Genomic DNA, 19,069 nt, shown 5'->3' with positions numbered 1-19,069 from the left:
CATTGTGTGGTTGCCTCTCATGCACCCCCTACTGGGGACTGGGCCGCAACCCAGGCATGTGCCCTAGACTGGGAAATGAACCAGCAACCCTTTGGTACACAGGCCAGTAAGGGCTCAATCCACTGAACCACACCAGTAAGGGCTAATAAAATATTTTAAAAGGCAGCCTTCATCCTTGAAAGGACAAAAAGTCCCATATTAGGGCCTCTTTACCAGAGCTAGCTACCTGTTCCTTGGCTTGTCACACATACTTAACTGCTGTTTATCTGAGCCTCTGTGAACTGGGCTGAAGAGATTATTGAAATTACGCAAACAGGACATACCAGACCCTAAACCCAAAGATAACAGGAGAACAAATTGAAGCCTGCACAATCAGTCTGAAACCTCTTGTTTACAACTAATTGCCATGACTACTTAGCTGGAAACCCTCACCTTTTATTACCCAATAAAATCTCACAGACCAAACCTTTCATTTCCACTGCTGCCTTTCATACATTTATGCCCCTTTCCTCCCTTGGTAAGTGAATAACTGCTCTCTGCATTTTCTTCTCTTTGTGAGTTCTTTCACAGCCTGCATCAATGGCCACCCTAACAATCCCAGCCTCAGTGCTTATTACGAAAGTGACTATACCACCAGTTATCACCTTTGGGTGCCATTCACAAGCCAGACAACCTTAGGATCTTCTGCCATAAGTGCTTGTAGAAAAGAAGGAGTGTCAGATCCCCCATATGTGCTACAGTCCACACAATGCCACCACATGAGGTGGCTTCAGGGCTCCTAAGTCTCAGTTTACATCCTCTGGGTGACAATACAACCCCCCAAGACGCTTTTCACAAACATGAAATTAACCATGACCCTTGTGAAGATCAGTAGAGGTAATGAAACTGAAGTTACAGGTAAAAATATTCCAGGATTTGCTTTTTGATTATTTTTAATTCAACTGCATCCTGGGTATTAGTAACTGTTATTGTATCCCCAAGGAAAGTGAGGATCAGAAGAAGTAAGGTTTTTTTTCCAAGTTCAGATAGCAGATAAATACCACATGAAACAGGCTGGATTCAAACTCCTGAGTCTGGCTCCAAGCTGGGCACAATTTCTACCAGGGCATATTTAAGCCTTTGGTGCAAGGCAGAAGAACAGCAAAGGTCAGGGTTTTAAGAAACTCAGCTGCTGCTGTTCTCATTGCAATTATGAATTTTCTGCATTTTTCTGCTGTCTTAGAGTGCTTTTCATCTGCCTCACAGTCTTCATGGGAACACTATCTTGTATTTTTCCCAGGGGAAATTACTTTGAGCCTTTGTTGCATTTTGTCTACCTCCTTTTTGAGATTAGCACAATTTGGCACTAATGAGATCCCAGTGATTCATGGCCAGGCCTTTCAGCACTTTCTCTTGTTTTGCATGACAGGCTCAGTTTTATCCACTGTGGTGAATGTGGTGCCTTTTGAGTGTTTTTGGTACTTGTCGCTGACATCCTTACTGCAGTATTGACAGCTGGATGTGATACCTGGGACATATTCAGAAGTGATGCTAGAGACCTGTAGTATTGTTACCTTCCCGGTAGAGTGTTCACCTGTTATTCATACATGAAACTCAGTGCCCACTTGATCCAGCCCTCAGTCCAGGATTGGCTGGAGGAGACAGTGGTGTTCACCATCTACTTCCTGCAGCCCTGACCATGTTCAGCAATCACATCCTCCTTTCCAGTGATCTTTGGGTTGGAACATGGTTTTTCTGAACACAAAACTTCACTCTAGTGTCCAGTACACTCTAGCCACAACTGAGGTTCTTATTCCCAATGGCTGGAGGCAGGGGCCAGTTGGCTGAATCAGGCTGAGTCAAAGTCTCCACTGCTCAGTTAGCAGAGTTACGGTTGATGGGCTGTTTCAGAGAAGAAGGTGAGTCAGAGCATCTTTGATGATATTTGCCATCTGCTTACAAGTCATTTCCCTAAAAAACACAATCCATTTAAAAGGCATCAGGTGGCATGCGTGGACCCTGTTCTGAAAACTGACCTCTTTTCCCCTTTCCTCCTCACTGCTGTCTGTAGAATGCCTTGGATTAGTGTTGAATCTCAAGCCCTTCTAAGTGTTACTGATATCCGTGTTTCAACATGGAGCAGCCCTCAGCAGCCCTTGTAAGTTACCTGGGACTTAAGCATTATTTTGATGTCGTTGCATTTTCATGGTAATGCAGCACTCGTTTTAAGACAAATTGATTTTCGCAGTTATTGAAGAGATACAAGTACATTTTTTAGGATGCAGTGTATACAAGGAAAGTTGTATAGATCGTGTTAAAGAGAATAATAACTGCGGGCACAGCTATGTTCCCCCAAGCAGAGATTGGGGTCAGGTCATTTGCAGGCACAGTCCAATCTGCTCGTATTGAACTCTAAGACCATCCCCAGTCCTTAGCTTTAGGTTTCTTTATAAGCTTGTTTATATTGCTCCTTGAATTTTACAATATTTTATTGGCATGTTTTTCAGGTGTGTCTTGGTGTCTCACTAACTCATACAGAAAGTTTCTACACTCATACCCACACTCATACAGATTTGTTACTAATATACTACTGCTGAATCCTTCTGGAAATTATGCTTTTAAAAGGGGGAGAAGGTGACAGGCAGAAGGGACACCATGTAAACACTCAGGGGCCGCTGAACTGGGAAGATTGGAACTTGGGGTCCTTCGTATGTCTGCCTTCAAAAGTCTGATGCAGTAATGTCTTGACTGGGAGGGAGAGGGGTTTTCGTCTCTGAACTGGGAACAGATTGCTGTGAGGAAGTTTTGTGTAGAGTAGGATTATGGGGCTCAAACTGGCTGTTCGGGATTCATTTGTATTAATTCTGACAGGTTGGGGTGACCTTTGCAGTTGTCTTCAAGCATTTCTCCAGGACAGAATGGCACCTCCTTAATGAAGCTCAGAGATGCCTGTACCTCCATGTGATGCTGAAGATCTTTGCTCTTATGTCTTCACTGGATAAGACTCTCACTCTCAGCATTCTTTAAAAAAAATTTTTCATATTGCCCTGACTGGTGTCACTCAGTGGGTTGGGCATCGTCCTGCAAACCAAAAGGTGACTGGTTTGATTCCCGGTCAGGGCACCAGCCTGGGTTGTGGACTAGGTCCTGGTGTGCGAGAAGCAACCAATCAATGTTTCTCCCACATTGATATTTCTCTCCTTGTCTTTCTCCTTCTCTTTCTCTCTTTCCAAAAAAATGAAATAAATAAAACCTTAAAAAATGTTTTTAAAAATAAAAAAAAATACTATTAATAGTGTGATGAGGATGTCTATTTGTGGTTTCTTCCATTTCATCAACATTGCCCTGTTGTGCAATGTACAGGTCGTTCTCCTTTTTGGTAGAATTTATTCCTGCATCATTTTTTGGTTTTGATGCTCTTGTAAATTTGATTACTTTCTTAATTTCTCTGGAAATGATGTTTGTATGTGTGTCTGTATCCTGTATCTTTACTGGATTTATTCATTAATTTCAGAAGTATACACTGGAATGTCTACAATTTCTGTATGTTGGGTCATGTCATCTATAAATATCTCATGTTGCTTTGTGGTTTGCGGTGTCAGGTATAAAGTCTCATCTTTCATTTCTTTTTAAATATATTTGAGTCTTGTTTCTTTTGTTTAATGTAGCTAAAGATTTGTCACTTTTGTCACTTTTTTTGTATCTTTCAAAGGACAGATTTTAATTATGGTATTCTTTTTGTTTCTCTTGTCTTTATTTTGTCTATGTCTTTTCTAAAATTTATTGTTTTTTTCCTCTGCTAACTTTGGGTTTGGTTTCTTCTTGTTTTCTTAAGTTCCTGAAGTACAAGTTAAGGTTGTGTATTTGAGATCTTTTATCTTAAGTGGGCACTTATCACTACAAAATTGGCTGTTAGAATTGCAGTTTCTGCTCCACATAGAAAGGCTTTGGTTGTGTTTTTATTTCCATTTGCCCCTAGATTTTTTTGAGCTATGTTTCTTGGACCCTCTAGTTGTTCAGTATTGTTGTGTTTAATTTCATCATATTTGTGAATACTCTAGCTTTCTTACATTAAAATTGATTTCTGGTTTTCTACCCTTGTGATCAGATATTTGAATTAATTTCTTCAGAAAGTGTGAGACTTGTTTTTTGAACTAACACAGGATCTACTTAGAGAATGTTTCATGTGCCCTTGACAAGAATGCATTTTCTGCACCATTTGGATGGAATTTTCTATATATATTTATTAGTTCTGTTTGCTCTAAAGTGTAGTCGAACTTCAGTGATTCCTTAGGGCTTCCAAATGGGTGAACTGGTTATTGTTGAAAGGGAAATATTGAAGTTCCCTACTAATATTGGACAAATACTGTGATTCTTTTTTGTACCTTCAGTTCTGATATTATTTGCTCATAATACTTAATATATGCTGTTGGGTGCTTAATACTTAACATTGTCCTCTTGATGAATTGACTCCTTTATCATTCTGTGATGACCTTTATCATTTGTGTCAATGTTTGAGGTTTTCTATTTTGGTCTGATAGAATTTTAGTTACTCCTGCCTTCTTTGGTTTTATTTTCAAGGAATATGTTCTCCTTGTTTTTATTTTCAGGCTGTTTGTGTCCATTAAGATTTAGGGAGTCTCTTATAGGCAGCATATATTGTATTTTCTGTTTTCTGTTTTATCCCTTTAGTCACTCTATGTCCTTTGATTTGAAATCTGTTGAAGAAACTCCTACTGCTACTACTTTGTTTTCTGGCTCCTTTGTAGTTCTTCTCTCAGGTTCACTATGGGGAAAAGACTTGTAAGTGCAGCAAATGTGGAAAATCACTTAGACAAAGTGCAAGCCTCATTCAGTACCAAACAGTTCAAACTGGAGAAAGGGCTTATGAGAGCAGTGAATGCAGGACATTTTTTATCAGGAACTCTGCCCTTCATTATCATTACAAAGTTCACACAAGAGAATGTTATCATTAGAGTTCACACATAAGTAGGCTTTTTTTGAGTGTGGTGAATGTAAGTAGTCTTTTAGCTAAAAGTCTAATGTCTTTGGACACATGGGAGTTCTTTTTGGAAGAAGTTTTTGGATATGTAGAAATTGTACAGTTTCTTTGTTCAGTGTTAACAACATTGGAGGAAGCTCTGAGGCCTAATTTTTCTGAATTTAATTGCAAACATCCAAACATGAATGGAGGGGAGATTTTAAATTAACTTGTTTGTTACATGAAAAGCATGTGTGATTGTGTTAGGTTTTCTAGCCTTCCCAGGGCTCTTGCCAGATCTGTCACTGCAAAACTTTTGTGTCCAAAGCTATTTCACCTGCACCACTGAGAAACTCCTCATAGTTGTCTGCCTGCCTGCCTGCCTGCCTTCTTTCTCCTCCTCCTCCTCCTCCTCCTTCTTCTTCTTCTTCCTCTTCTTCTTCTCTCTCTCTCTCTCTCTGTCTTTCTTTCCTTTTTGTGTTCACAGTTTTCACCAGTCACTGTCCTACGGTCCTCAGGGAAGCTGACTTTGTTCTCTGATTTGCTGGAGAAAATTAGGAGCAGCCTCAGCCCTTAGGAGATCTGCATTTCCTTTACTCTGACTATTTGGGTCATGGACCTGACTCAGCATTCACCCCAGAAAACACCATCTGAGTTCAGCCAGCAGCTTCAATAAAAACTGTCTTTTCAGGGATAAAGTTTCTTCTAGATAGGTCTGGTGCATACTTCCACATCAAAGTCACACACATAAGAATGGCTAAGGCTATATATCCTTTTGGCAGACGTTTTTGTTGTTTAAGTCCTCTATAACTTTAGATGTTTTATTTACTGTGTGGTAGGTTCTAAACAGATTTGTGCTTTACAAGCATGAAGAAAGAAGGAGAAACAACTTTTTAGGGGCCTCTACTTCTGAGGGGCAGCATGGTGCTGAAATTAGCTCTCCAGTATTAGCCAAATTTGAATTGCTGTCCATTTCCTCCTAGGAAAGACTGCATAAGTCTGAAGTCCTCATGTCAATCCTGGATGCTATGAGTTTTAGGAGACTCATAGAGCACTTTCCAAAGGGGTCAGGGTTGACAACTTGAACTGCTTCTAAGAGCAGCTTGCATTTATTTTTCTCACACAGTATGCTACTACTTTTGAAGGGAATCATTCTCAGAGGTCTTGCAAGGGACCATATCTTAATGTCTACAATTCCATAGGTGTTGGTGAGTGGTAGTAGGACCATAAGGGGTATGGAAAACCACAATTATTACGGAATCATGGGACTAATGGTGGAGGAGACTGAAGCCAGCTAGATGGAATGTGCTTCTTCTAAATGTGTGTCCAGAAATGTTTCTGTGAAAAAGACTGCCGGGTCAGTGTGTTCACAAATCTGACGACCTCCAATCATGTTTATTTTGTGGAAAAAGTAATTGTTATTGAAAATATTCAACAGGTTCTGTGCATTTCTTTACCTTCTCAGATGTTTATCTGAAGATTATTGGTGTAATCCTACCTAGGAAATCAGAGTTACAGGAAGGTTGTACTGATCGTCCAGGAATATGCCTTGATTTACCCACATAACATTCCTGTTGACCTAAGTGAAAGATATTTGTTCTCACTGATAAAGATTAACCCCCGTAGGGCACGAGAACATGGATTAAATACAGTTTTCAAACTTATTTTATAAAAAGTGTTGAACATACAGATTTATTATGTTGAATCATTTTTTTAAGTTTAATTTGTGAACAACATATTTCAAGTATAGTATTTGAAGAGTCTTGACCTAGGCATTAAAGTGAAATCGTCACCACAGTCATAACACTGACCATATCTGTCACTGTGTGTTTGCTTCCTGTCTTTTATTATTTTTATCTCCTTTCCCTTCACAGCTCTCTAAGTAACCATTGTTTTACTTTGCACTTTAAATGTTTTTTTAAAATATTTTACTTATTTTTTTCGAGAGGGGGAAGAGAGGAAGAAAGACAGGGAGAGAATCATCTATTTATGAGAGATACATCAATCAGTGGACTCTTGCATGCTCCCAGTTGGGAACCTGGTCAGCAACTCAGGCATATGCCCTGACCAGGAATCAAACCGGTGACGTTTTGGTTCACAGGCCAGCACTCAATGCATGGAGCCACAGCAGCCAGGGCAGGACACTGACTTCTAAGAATGAGAGATTTAACCTGAGCAATGACTCTGCTAGAAACTTGGCTACCATGAAATTGTTGTTTCTACAAAGTGTGAGTTCATTCTATTCGTAAGAACCTGAGGAAAAAATAAATTGGTGACAGTAAGTTGTGAGCAGAGAAGCTTGGATGAATGGAAGGAAAGACATGGCATCATGTTTCATTTCTTCAACAATCATTTACTGATTATTTCATCTGCTTCAGAGGCTCTCCTAGGTCTGTGTTACATATCAGTAAATAAAGGTGTTTGCAACCGGGTTTCCTCAAAGCCTTTATTAAAGGCTAGCCAAGAAGTGAAAAAAATTTTTTTTCATATTAGAGTAAATTTAAAGGGGATAGGTGCTATTGAAATGTGAAAAGCAGCACACCAAAATGACAAGTATGTACATCCTCCATATTTTAAGAGTTCTCACTGAAAGAAGAAAGATTTGATTAGGATGCTATTCCATGAACAATAAAAATACAGTACAATTTGTCCATTTTTGCAAATTTGATGGAGTGTCAGACCAATTTATGACCACTGTGCCAGTAGAAGGTTCTGGAAATACTGTATTTCTTATTTTTTTAGAAATGACTTTTAAATATCTGTAAGTTTTTAGTTTTTTTTCCAACTCCTTCCTTATTAGTTTTAATTTTTTCAAGTTTTGGTTTATATTTTAGTGTGTTTGGTATAAATTATTAAATAAGACAGGCTCCTTAAAGTATTACTGATTTTTGATATTTATTGCACTTATATATATGCCTATATTTTTCCTTAATTCTAACATTTTATGTGCTTTTTAAGTTTCTGAGTTATACATACCTTAACTTTCAGAATGAACATGTACTTTGTTTATTCTAAATGTAATTTATAAAAAGACTATCTTATTGCATTAGGAATTCAAGAAACATCATGTCATCTCTGATCTTAAATATGTCTGGAGAGTACAAAATTTCTTTCCTTATGATAGTTACAGTATCATTTTGAAATTAAAAAAAACTCAGAATTCCATTCTCCCAGTTTTTTAAACACTTATTTTTCTTAATTGATTATTTACACCTAAGCAATTGAATTTTAAAATTTAAAGTTCGTATTTTGTACCTTAGCTCTCTCTTATTTCAAGGGTTTGTCTTAAATTCTTGGGTTATATTGGTCACATATGTGATGGTGTTCGGAGGTCATTTGTCCGGTAAAATTTCCAGACCCTGTAATGCACGACAACCTCCTTTTATTTCTCTGACGGGCTGCGTGGAGCTGTAGAGATAATGCACGTTCATCCTGTGCGCGCGACCCGTCACCAGAAACAGATGACATCTTTCTTTTACCACGTTCGAGATCTCTTTTGGACCAGGGCGTGTCATTTCCAGGTGCCTTTCGGGCCAGTCTGGGTCTTTTGTCTTGGAATCAGGTGGAAAACCCTTTTCCCCTCCGCGGACTCGAGGAATCACATTGCCTAGAAGGCTGCGGGGGGGGCGGGGCCAATAAGGCCCAGAAAAGCGGGGCCGAACGCGTGGGCGGGACTTCCGTCGCCCTGCGGACGGCGTATTGTCTACTCTCGAGCTGGACTCGCCTCACCCGTCAGAGGCGGCTCAGCACTGGGCCCCCGAAGGGATGCTTCTGACCAGAAACCGGACAGACGTGGCTGCCGCCTCTCGCGATTGCGAGGCTCCGTAACCCCGCCCAGTGACCTGCGCCCGGTCCGGGATGGGGACCGGGGCGCTCGGCGCCGCTGCCTCATTCCGCCCGCAGAGGCCGATGGCGGCGGCCGCGCGGAGGCGCCGGGGTAAGGTGAGTGCGCGGCCCGGGGCCCTCCGGCCGCAACCCCTGGTGTGGGGCGCCTGTCAGGCCCTGCTGCTCACGCCCCGGCGTGTGGGATCGTGAGGCGCTCGTGGGGATAGAGTTGTGACGGCGGCGTGGGAGAGGGCGACGGGCAGGTACTGCCGAAGGAGAAGGAGCCGGGACGCCGGCGTGCGCCTTCCACCTGCTTTAAAGTCTGAGGCGGAGTCACGACCTGACTGCAGCGAAGTTCTGAGAGTCCTAGGAGACTGGGACGGTCGTGAACCGAGGGACATACAGGCTGTGCCACGGTGTTCGAAGCCTTTAGGATTCCGCTGAGATAGAAAACCTATTGGAATTGAGTGATGAGGACACTGAAGCACAGGAGGAGGAGCGCGTGTGCAGGTCGCGGAGCTGGTAACAGGGTGCACTGAGGTCAGACACTTAGCCGAAGGTCACCAGACTCCAGGGCGGGACCCGGATAAGGCTGACCCTGCTTCCCGGCGTGAAGAGTGGTTGACTGCGTCTTCCCACAGGTTCTGAGGTTGAAAAGCATTATGAAAATAAACGAAGGACAGGGTGTCCCAGTCCTCCCTGGTGGTGACACTGCCATACGGTGTCTAAGGACTCTTGGTAATTTCCCAGCTCTCACATGAGGGGACCCTGGGGACAGCCCAATCCTCAGTGCAGATCACAGGTAATGTCAAGGTGCTCCCGTTTCCAGTGTCAATGTAAGAAACATTCAGACTTCTACTTTTTAAAATGTTTCTGTGAGCCAAACTGAGTACAATTGCCAAGAGACAAAATCACAGTGGAGCGAGAACATGCTTCGGAAAATGGCAGTTTTAGCACTTATTTTGTACATCAGAATCAAAAGGGAAGACATAAGTTGGCAACTTGACATCCATTGGTGATAGGTCTGGGAGGAAGGAGAAAACAAAGAAGAAAACTCTGATATTAGATAAAAAGTAAAATTGAATAGGCACACATTTCTTTTACATTGACGGTTATAGGGTAGTTAACTAACACAATAAGAAGAACAATGCAGGATATTTGGTCTCTCTGATGGTGGAGAGACAACAGGAAAAATGAACTTATCATGACATCCCAAAGGTTTTTTAACATAGGTGCAAAAATAAAAATGTGGGCTCCGTTAAAGTAAAAATTGACCTTCCTTAGGGAAGATTGAGGCCTAGGACATGACTCCTTGCCATGACTTGTTTTTAGTTAGAAAGTTTTAATTTCATACCATCTATATAGGTATTTTCGGTCGCTCAGTTTGTAAGGCCATCATGGAGGACTCCCTTATGCTGCTCAGGTTTAGCATGTGGCCACCCATTTTTTTTTTTTGGTCTACACTGGCAGCCAGTGTAAGCAGTTATGAAACGTTATTTAGGGAGAGACAGGTGCACATGCAAATGCTTGGAGATGACACAGAGCTGGGAACAGGAATAGGTGCCTCAAAGAGAGATCTGAGTGGGGGGCTCACAAATCAGACCTGTGAAAAAGCTAAATAATAATTTGGGAAACTATTATGGAGATAATGGAGTATTTGCATAAGAGAAATGTGTTGGTCTCTCCTGGATTTGACAGGCTCCATCTGGCTGCATAATGGAAAAAATGGTTATGGGAGTTAAGGGAGCAGACAGGAAGCCCTGGACCAGGACAGTTCAATGATACGAGGGAGAGCTGATGGACCAGAGCTGGGCCAAAGAGGTAGAAGAAAAGTTTGGGTTGTTGGTCCATTTTTTTAATTCTGTTTTTTTCCATTACAAATTATCTTGTTTATACCCTCTTACACCTCCACTCGCCACCTTATTCCCTCCATTTTTCAAGAAGGGCATGTAGTTTCAGATTTTGCAGCTGCAGGAGAGAAAGGAAAGTGTTCAAAATGACCCTAATGTTTTTTGATCATAGCAGCTAAAGTGGTGCCCGTTCCATCAACTGGGCTAAGGAAATGGTGTAGGTTAATTTTCGTAGGGAATAACACAATGTTCTTTTGGTTAATATTTTTAAATGTTTCAAAGAGCAGTGCGTGGAAACATCCAGTGAGCAGCTGAACACATTAGTCTGGAAACCTGGGTAAGGAGATGTAATCATGTAGAACTTGTGGCTCTTTTGTGTATGAGGGCGTAAGTGGCAGAACTGAGGGAGACAACCTGGGGTATGAAGATGTGAAGCAGATAGAGATCACACCGTGGTATGCACAACTAGAGGAAGTGTGAGCTGATGGTCATGGATGGATACTTGGTGCTGTGAAGCAGAAGTCTGTTTGGCTGTGTCTTGGGGGCATGATCTGGGAGACTCAGTGGAATTTCTTAGCTGGAAGGAAGGGGCCCTGAAGGCATGGCCCCAGCTCAGATAGCATTTATTTGCCTTACTTGCTCTCTCCTACCCACCTGCGCTGAGTGAGCGATTCATGGGGTTGTGATGACAGAGCAGGCAGTTCTCTTACCAAGGGCTGGTGTCCTCTCCAAACTGAGGGCCCTGGGAAGGGTTGGGCATGGGGAAAAGTAGGCATACAGTCTCTCAGACAGACTGTTCTGGATTCATTTGTATTAATTCTGACAGATTGTTGTGACCTTTGAGGATGTCGCCGTGCATTTCTCCAGGACAGAATGGTGCCTCCTTGGTGAAGCTCAGAGACGCCTGTACCTCGATGTGATGCTGGAGAACTTTGCTCTTATATCTTCACTGGGTAAGACATTGACTCTCATGTGCAGGTTTATTTTTTTTTTTGGCATGCCTGTGCCCCCATTTCCTCAGGTTTGCACTCTTCTTCTTTCCTAAGCTCTAAGGATCCTGACCAGACTTGCACCCAGGATGCAATGGACAGCAGCAGCTGGTCTTGGGGTCACCCTGATCCTGTCTCCTGGACTCCTTCTTTTTGCCACATTGACCCCAATTTTTTTTTTAAAGATTTTATTTATTTACTTTTAGAGAAAGGGGAAGGGAAGAAGAGAAACAGCAATATATGAGAGATACCAACTGGGGACCTGGCTCAAAACCCTGGCACGTGCCCTGACCAGGAATCGAACTGGCAACCTTTCAGGATGCAGGCTCCACTCAATCCGTTCAGCCACACCAGCCACGGTGCTCCACACTTTTGAACTAACTCACACTTTCATGAAAAAACAACACACCCTCACATTCATTGCTGATCTGTTCTAGGCTTTGCATTTCCCATGGCCTTCATTCCTTATGGGTTGCTCTGTCCTCAGATGTGGACTGTGCATACACTGTTTGCTTTTTACATTTTCTGGGTAGTCCTTGTACTTGGCAGAGCTGATTTGTTCCCATTGCCACCTTCTTTCCCTGCAGCCCTAAAAGCTGCTGTAGACAACCTTCATAGGGAAGGATTTGAGGTCAGTGATGTTGCCAGAAGCCTAATAGGTTTCACATTGATTAGTGAGGAAAAGCCTTTTATTTATTTGTTTGTTTGTTTGTTTAGAGAGAAGGTAAGGTAGGTAACGAGAGAGAGGGAGAGAAACATGATGTGTGAGAGAATAAGTGACCAGTTGCCTCTGTCACACCCCTAACTGGGGACCTGCCCCACAACCAAGGCATGTGCCCTGACTGAGAATCAAACTGGTGACCTTTTGGTTTGCAGGCTGGCGCTCAGTCTACTGAGCCACACCAGCCAAAGCAGGAAAAGCATTTATTATAGTCTTGATTCCAATTTATACATACATATATATATTTTTAATCTTCACCTGAGGATATGTTTATTGACTTTTAGAGTGCAAGGGATTGAGAAAGAGAGAAACATCAATATGGGAGAGAAACATTGACTGGTTGCCTCCCATAGGTGCCCTGACGGGAATCGAGCCCACAACCTTTACAACGGACAACTCTCCAACTAACCGAGCCACTGGTTCTAAAGGTGTTTGATGTTGTCTATTTTGTCTGAGAATTTTAGCTACTCCTGCTCTCTTTGGTTTTATCTGGGTGGAATATTTTTTACATCTGTTTATTTTCAACATAGTTGTGTCCATAAACTTTTTTATAAGATATTTTATTTATTTTTAGAGAGAGGGCAAGGGAAAGAGAACAGAGGGAAAGAACATAGATGTGGGAGGGAAACATCGATCAGTTGCCTCTTAAGTGCCCCCAGTGGGGACCTGGCTCACAACCCAGGCATGTGCCTGGACTGGGATTTGGTGCTCAATGTGCTGATCCACACCAGCCAGGATGAGTAGTTTTATCTTCATGTGGATACAAGAACACTTGTTAGTAATGTGCTGTGTTTTGTACTGAAGACAAGTTTCAATTAACCATTCTTCTTGCTGCTCCATGAGCTGCGGTCAGAGTACTGAAGGATGTAGGGTCCTCAGTGACCAGGACAGTGGTTTCCCAAATATTTAGAGGTCTGTTTTAGAGTCTTTGTTGACACAGATTGCTGGGGATAAACTAATGTTATTCCTTCATAAAAGATGTTGTGGCCAAGGGGATTCCTCTTGATATCCATGCTGACAATCTCTATAGGTTTCCTTGAGTTGAAATATGAGGGCAGTTTGCAGATAGTACAGAGAATCCTGAAGTTCTCAGTGAAAACAGTTGCCATGATCATTCACATACCGGGCCGCTGGAGTCCACAGTGACACATGTGCAGTGGCTTGGAGTGGAAGCTCTTACTCTTGTCTTTTGAATATAACCATCTTTACTAATACAGTTTCTTATGTAATTCTTTCTGTGAGTTTTTTATACTCTACTCACTGCACTTTGGAAAAACTGTTATCCTAAGCATTTCCCCCTTTCTTCAAGGATGCTGGATGCTTTTAACACAAAATTGTCTGATTATTTTTGAAGGGGATGGAGTATTTGTATTTTGTATTCTGCTAATTTTAATTGTGACTCACATAGATTGTTTTGCTTTGGTCTGTTTGCTGAGTTGTTCTATGACAGTGCTGGTTATTCATCTCTTTGCCTTTCTCTTTGGAGTTGCATCATCAGTATTCCATGTGATTACTCCATTGGGAGGGAAGGGGAAGAGTCCTTTGTGCACCACAGAAGGGATATGAGTCCAGTCATCACAGGCTGGGCTCAGAGGGTCTCTGGCATTGGTGCGTGACACTTAGGGAGTGTTTGATGCCAGGGGTTTGTCAAAACAAAATGAGGAACCTGTTATGTTTAACTGCATTTTGTTACCATTATTAATGTCCACACCTTAATCTACATGCCCTTTTTTGTGTGTTTTGGCACTTTGCCTATTTGATAGTTTTAGTAGATACCATTTCTACTCTAACTTCCAGCCATAGCTAATCCCTGCCTCTCTTAACCTCTACACCACAGGCATTTCTCTAAGGAGTCTTTTTGGTCTGCTCTCCAATTTTGGTCAATGCCTGTTGAGCCCTGAAGTGTGCATGAATTTCTTTATGGGTTTTTTTGTTAAAGATTTTGTGTATTTATTTTTCAGAGAGAGTGGAAGGGAGGGAGAAAGTGAGGGAGAGAAATGTTGATGTGTGTGAGATACATCAGTTGGTTACCTCTCACACAGCCGCAACTGGGGACCTGGCCCACAACCCAGAAATGTGCCCTCACTAGGAATTGATTTGGTAACCTTTTGGTTCGCAGCCCAGCACTCAGTCCACTGAGCAACACCAGCCAGGACTGACATATGCACAAATTTCTAGGGGAGGATTGCACAGCATCTGCTCTGTGGATATTGACTCTTGGTTTTGGGCATATTTACATTCCTTTACACAGCCTTTTGTCAGGAGCAAAAAGGATTTTGCTGACAGTCATAACCTTGTAAACCCTGCCTCTTCTTTTGACCCATACTATCCCAGTGTCCTTTGTATAATGAGGTGCCCATTAATTACTCTCCTAAGTGGCCTAGTAATGCACAGTCATCACTTTTTCAGAGCCTATCTCAGTTGTCATGAAAATCATGCCATAGAATCATGCCTTGATGCGACAGATGAAAATTTGTGGTGAGAAATGCCCCTCCCTATAGGTCACTAAGTACTTCACCAGCATTTTTTTATGTTCAGGCTGCTGCTGTGGAGCAGAGGATGTGGAGGCACCCACTGAACAGACTGTTTCTGTACGAGTCTCGAAGGTGAAGAATCCCAAGGCAGCTTTGTCTTCCCAGAAGAGCCACCCCTGTGAGAGTTGTGGAACAGTCTTGAGAGACCTTTTCCTCTTGGTTGACCAGAAGGGAACACAACACAGCTTGACACTGCTGAGGTGTGGGGCATGTGCAAAACCATTTTATTTCAGTGCACAGAGTCACCAGCACCAGGAACAGGACACAACAAAGGATTATTTCATAAGCAGTGTGGACAGGGTCTCACTTGGAAAGAGCTGCAATTTCCAAGTGTCGTGGAAGCCTTGTACTTCTAGTCAAGTTGAAAAAGACTTTATCATCAGCTCACGACATCGCAAGCAACTGGCTACTCACACCATGCACAGGGAAAACAAAATCTCTAAGTCTGGAATGACTTTTCCAAGTACAGAAGATTGTTACACTGCAAGAGAATGCCAGAAAACCACTGGCTGTGACCAGAGAGTTGTTGAGGACCAGGGTTTCCTTACAGGAAGACAGTGTTTTCTATGTTGTGAATGTGGAAAATCTTTTACTAATAGCTCTGCACTCCATGATCATCATAGAGTTCACACTGGGAAAAAGTCTTATGGGTGTGATGAATGTGGAAAATCTTTCAAGAGAAAATATGACTTCAAATGTCATCAGCGAGTTCACACTGGAGAAAGGCCTTATAATTGCATTGAATGTGGGAAATTTTTTACCAGTAGCTCTGCCCTTTGTTATCATCAGCGAGTTCACACTGGAGAAAGGCCTTATGAGTGCAGTGAATGTGGGAAATCTTTTACCAGTAACTCTGCCCTCCGTTACCATCAGCGAGTTCACACTGGAGAAAGGCCTCATGAGTGTGGTGAATGTGGGAAACATTTTACCAGTAGTTCTGCCCTCCGTTACCATCAGCGAGTTCACACTGGAGAAAGGCCTTATCAGTGCAGTGAATGTGGGAAATCTTTTACCAGTAGAGCTTCCCTCCATGATCATCAGAGAGTTCACACTGGAGAAAAGCCTTATGAGTGTGGCGAATGTGGGAAAACTTTTAGGAGGATATATTACTTTAATTGTCATCGGAGAGTTCACACTGGTGAAAGGCCTTATGAGTGCAGAGAATGTGGGAAATCTTTTACCAGGAGCTCTGTCCTCCATAATCACCAGAGAGTTCACACTGGAGAAAAGCCTTATGAGTGTGGTGAATGCGGAAAATCTTTTAAAAGGAAATATTACTTTAATTGTCATCAGAGAGTTCACACTGGAGAAAAGCCTTATGAGTGCAGTGAATGTGGGAAGTCTTTTAAGAGGAAAGAAAACTTTAATTCTCACCAGAAACTTCACACTGGCGAAAGACCTTTTCAGTGTAGTGAATGTGGGAAATCTTTTACCATGAGCTCTGCCCTTCTTAAGCATCACAGAGTTCACACTGGTGAAAGGCCTTATGAGTGCAGTGAGTGTGGTAAATGTTTTACCTATAGCTCTGACCTTCGGTGTCATCTGAGAGTTCACACTGGAGAAAGGCCATATGAGTGTGGTGAATGTGGGAAGTCTTTTACCAGCAGCTCTGTTCTTCGTATTCATCAGAGAGTTCACACTGGAGAAAGACCTTATGAGTGCAGTGAATGTGGGAAATGCTTTAGACAAAGATCTGCCCTTATTCAACACTATAGAGTTCATTCTGGAGAAAAGCGGTATGAGTGCAGTTAATGTGGAAAAACTTATATGAGTAGCTCTGTTTTGTCATTGTTGAAGTGTTCACACTGGATAAAGGCTTTCTGAGTGCACTGTAGTAGGGAAATCTTTTACCAGTAGCTTTGTTCTCTGTTATTATTAGGTCACAAAGGAGATAGTCTTTATGAGTGCATGAATGTAGGATATCCTTAGGTGTAGCAGTCACCTTTGTTAGCATCAAATAGTTCACAGAAAAATAAGGCCTTATGAGTACAGTGAATATGGACATTTTTTTTTCTATGCTTTCTTCCTGTCATCAGAGAGGTTACACAGGATATAGGCCTTAAGGGAAGATCAAATTTAAGAAATCTTTTATCTTGGAGTCGTGATCACCATAATCGCAGTCACTGCTTAAAGGTTTCAAGTGTGATGTGAGCATGGGAAATCTCTAGCCATAAGTCTATATCTTTTGCCATGAGAGAGTCCTCGCTGTGTAGATGGTTATGTTTTGAGAAATGCATTTTTTTTTCCCGTGCAATGACATTAACGAAAACTTTCTGAGGAAACCTCTATTTAATTTAATATGTTCACGGTGTGGATATGTCTCAGAAGTTTAATGTTTAAATTTTGAGGAATCTATCAAAGTGCATCTAAACTAACTGTGCCTTTATGCATTCTTACTGGTAGTGTATGTGTTGCGTTCCCCCACTCTAACGAAATCTTGATTTTTTTATTTTCTAAATAATTATAAATTTTGGCTCTTTTCATATGTTCACCATGCTCTCTCTGTTGTTTTAGTTGCATTTCCCTAAGGCTTTATGGTGAGCATTTTTACTGGTGTGTATATGCTACTGATATGTTTTTACTAATATGTGTGCTCACGTAATTTACCTATTTTTTTTTATCAATTTTGGCTGCTCTCCCTTATCAAATAGAAGAGTAAAACAGCAAAGAAAGCCCTGGCTGATGTGGCTGAGTGGATTGAGCACCGACTTGCACACCGAAAGGTCCCCAGTTCAATTCCCTGTTAGGGCACATGCCTGGGCTGTGGGCCAGGTACCCAGTTGGGGGCGAGCAAGAGGCAACCAGTCGATGTTTTGCTCACACATCAATGTTTCTCTCCCTCTCTTTCTCCCTCCCTTTTCCTCTCTCTGAAAATAAATAAAATCTTTAGAAAAAGAACAGTAAAGACATATGTTGCAATATCACCTATTTTCACTCCTTGAATAAGTAATTTTCACTTCATGGAAATTTTTTTTTGGAATAATTGTTTTTAATAGTGGAAAATATTTCCAAATTATTCGGATTTTTTATTGTATACAATGTACTAGGTATATAGCATATATTTTAAGGAATAATTTGCATTATTTATACACTTCATCACTTTTGTATGTTCAAACATTTGGTAATGTAATAAAAAACCTTGCTTTTTAGTGTTCACCCATTTTTATGGTCTATCATATGGGATTTACTGGGCTGGAGCAGGACTTGAAGGTGAAACAGGTGGTATGAGGATGAACAAGTATTTCTTGAGCTCAGGGCCCTCCCAGAAGACCAAAGGAAGAGTTCACTGATTAGACTCCCCGTATCTTGGGCCATGCAATCTGGGTTTAAAGCTTGAATTATTGACCATCGTTATGATCACAGGAAAGTGATGCGGTCTATGGGCCTCAGTTTCCTCCTGTGTGAAGTAGGAGTAAGGGGAAGCCTTGATCCTGGCTTTGGTGCTTATTCAAAAAGTAGTGGGTATACCATTAGTTGCCGCCTGAAGTGAAGATAGCATCCACTGGCCATACACCCCTGTGACCTGCTCCAAGTGCTTGTGAAAAATAAACGGAGGTCCTCAGATACCCCATATGTGCTCTCGTCCACATAGACTGCACCTGGTGGAGGAGGTCCTTTCAGGGCTCCTATGCCTCAGTATGGGTTCTGCACTTGGGGATCTTTGGGTGACAGTAAAACTCCCCAAAACTCAGTGATATATTAATTATGGCACTAACCATGGCCCTTGTGAGGATCAGTAGAGGTATTCCAATCGTATAAGAATATGACATGTACCTGTGAATACTGGTTATGTACCAACTTTATATTCGCTGACAGAATGGGTGCGATGTTGGCATCCATGACTGTATGGAGAGTGGGCACCTAGACCTGAAGTTAAGGTTTTGAACTTGAGTTTCACCACCTATCCTGGACACAATGAGGATTTCAGCTGTAAATGCCTTGACAGTGTCTGCATGCAGACTGCAGAAGATTTCCGGGAGAGATTTACATCAAACCACGGGAAGGTATTCCTGTTGATCAATGAAGTTCTCCCATGGGAATTACTTAAAACAGCTAGAAGAGAAAAGGCTCTGTTAAGCCTGAGAACAGGTAAGGCACAATGGGTGGTAAATAAAGGACACTGACTTCTAAGAACGAGAGGTTTAACCTGAGCAATGACTGTGCTGGAAACACGGCTACCATGAAACTGT

The 19,069-nt window shown here is 41.9% G+C and overlaps 1 protein-coding gene across 1 annotated transcript; it reads left to right on the top strand.

The window, feature by feature from the left end:
* The first annotated feature begins 8,880 nt into the window (after positions 1-8,880).
* LOC129066267 (zinc finger protein 256-like) lies at positions 8,881-16,940 on the top strand. The gene is made up of 3 exons (XM_054567801.1): positions 8,881-9,587; positions 11,462-11,588; positions 14,884-16,940. The coding sequence occupies exons 1-3, from the start codon at positions 9,543-9,545 to the stop codon at positions 16,629-16,631; spliced, it is 1,920 nt and encodes a 639-aa protein (XP_054423776.1). The 5' UTR covers positions 8,881-9,542; the 3' UTR covers positions 16,632-16,940.
* Positions 16,941-19,069: the final 2,129 nt, after the last annotated feature.

The sequence above is a fragment of the Pteronotus mesoamericanus genome, unplaced genomic scaffold (genome assembly GCF_021234165.1).
Source record: "Pteronotus mesoamericanus isolate MK-2021 breed Mesoamerican mustached bat unplaced genomic scaffold, CSHL_Meso_final contig_199, whole genome shotgun sequence".
NCBI lineage: Eukaryota > Metazoa > Chordata > Mammalia > Chiroptera > Mormoopidae > Pteronotus > Pteronotus mesoamericanus.
The sequence above is the reverse complement of the archived record's forward strand: the minus strand, read 5'-3'. Positions and strand labels throughout refer to the sequence as shown.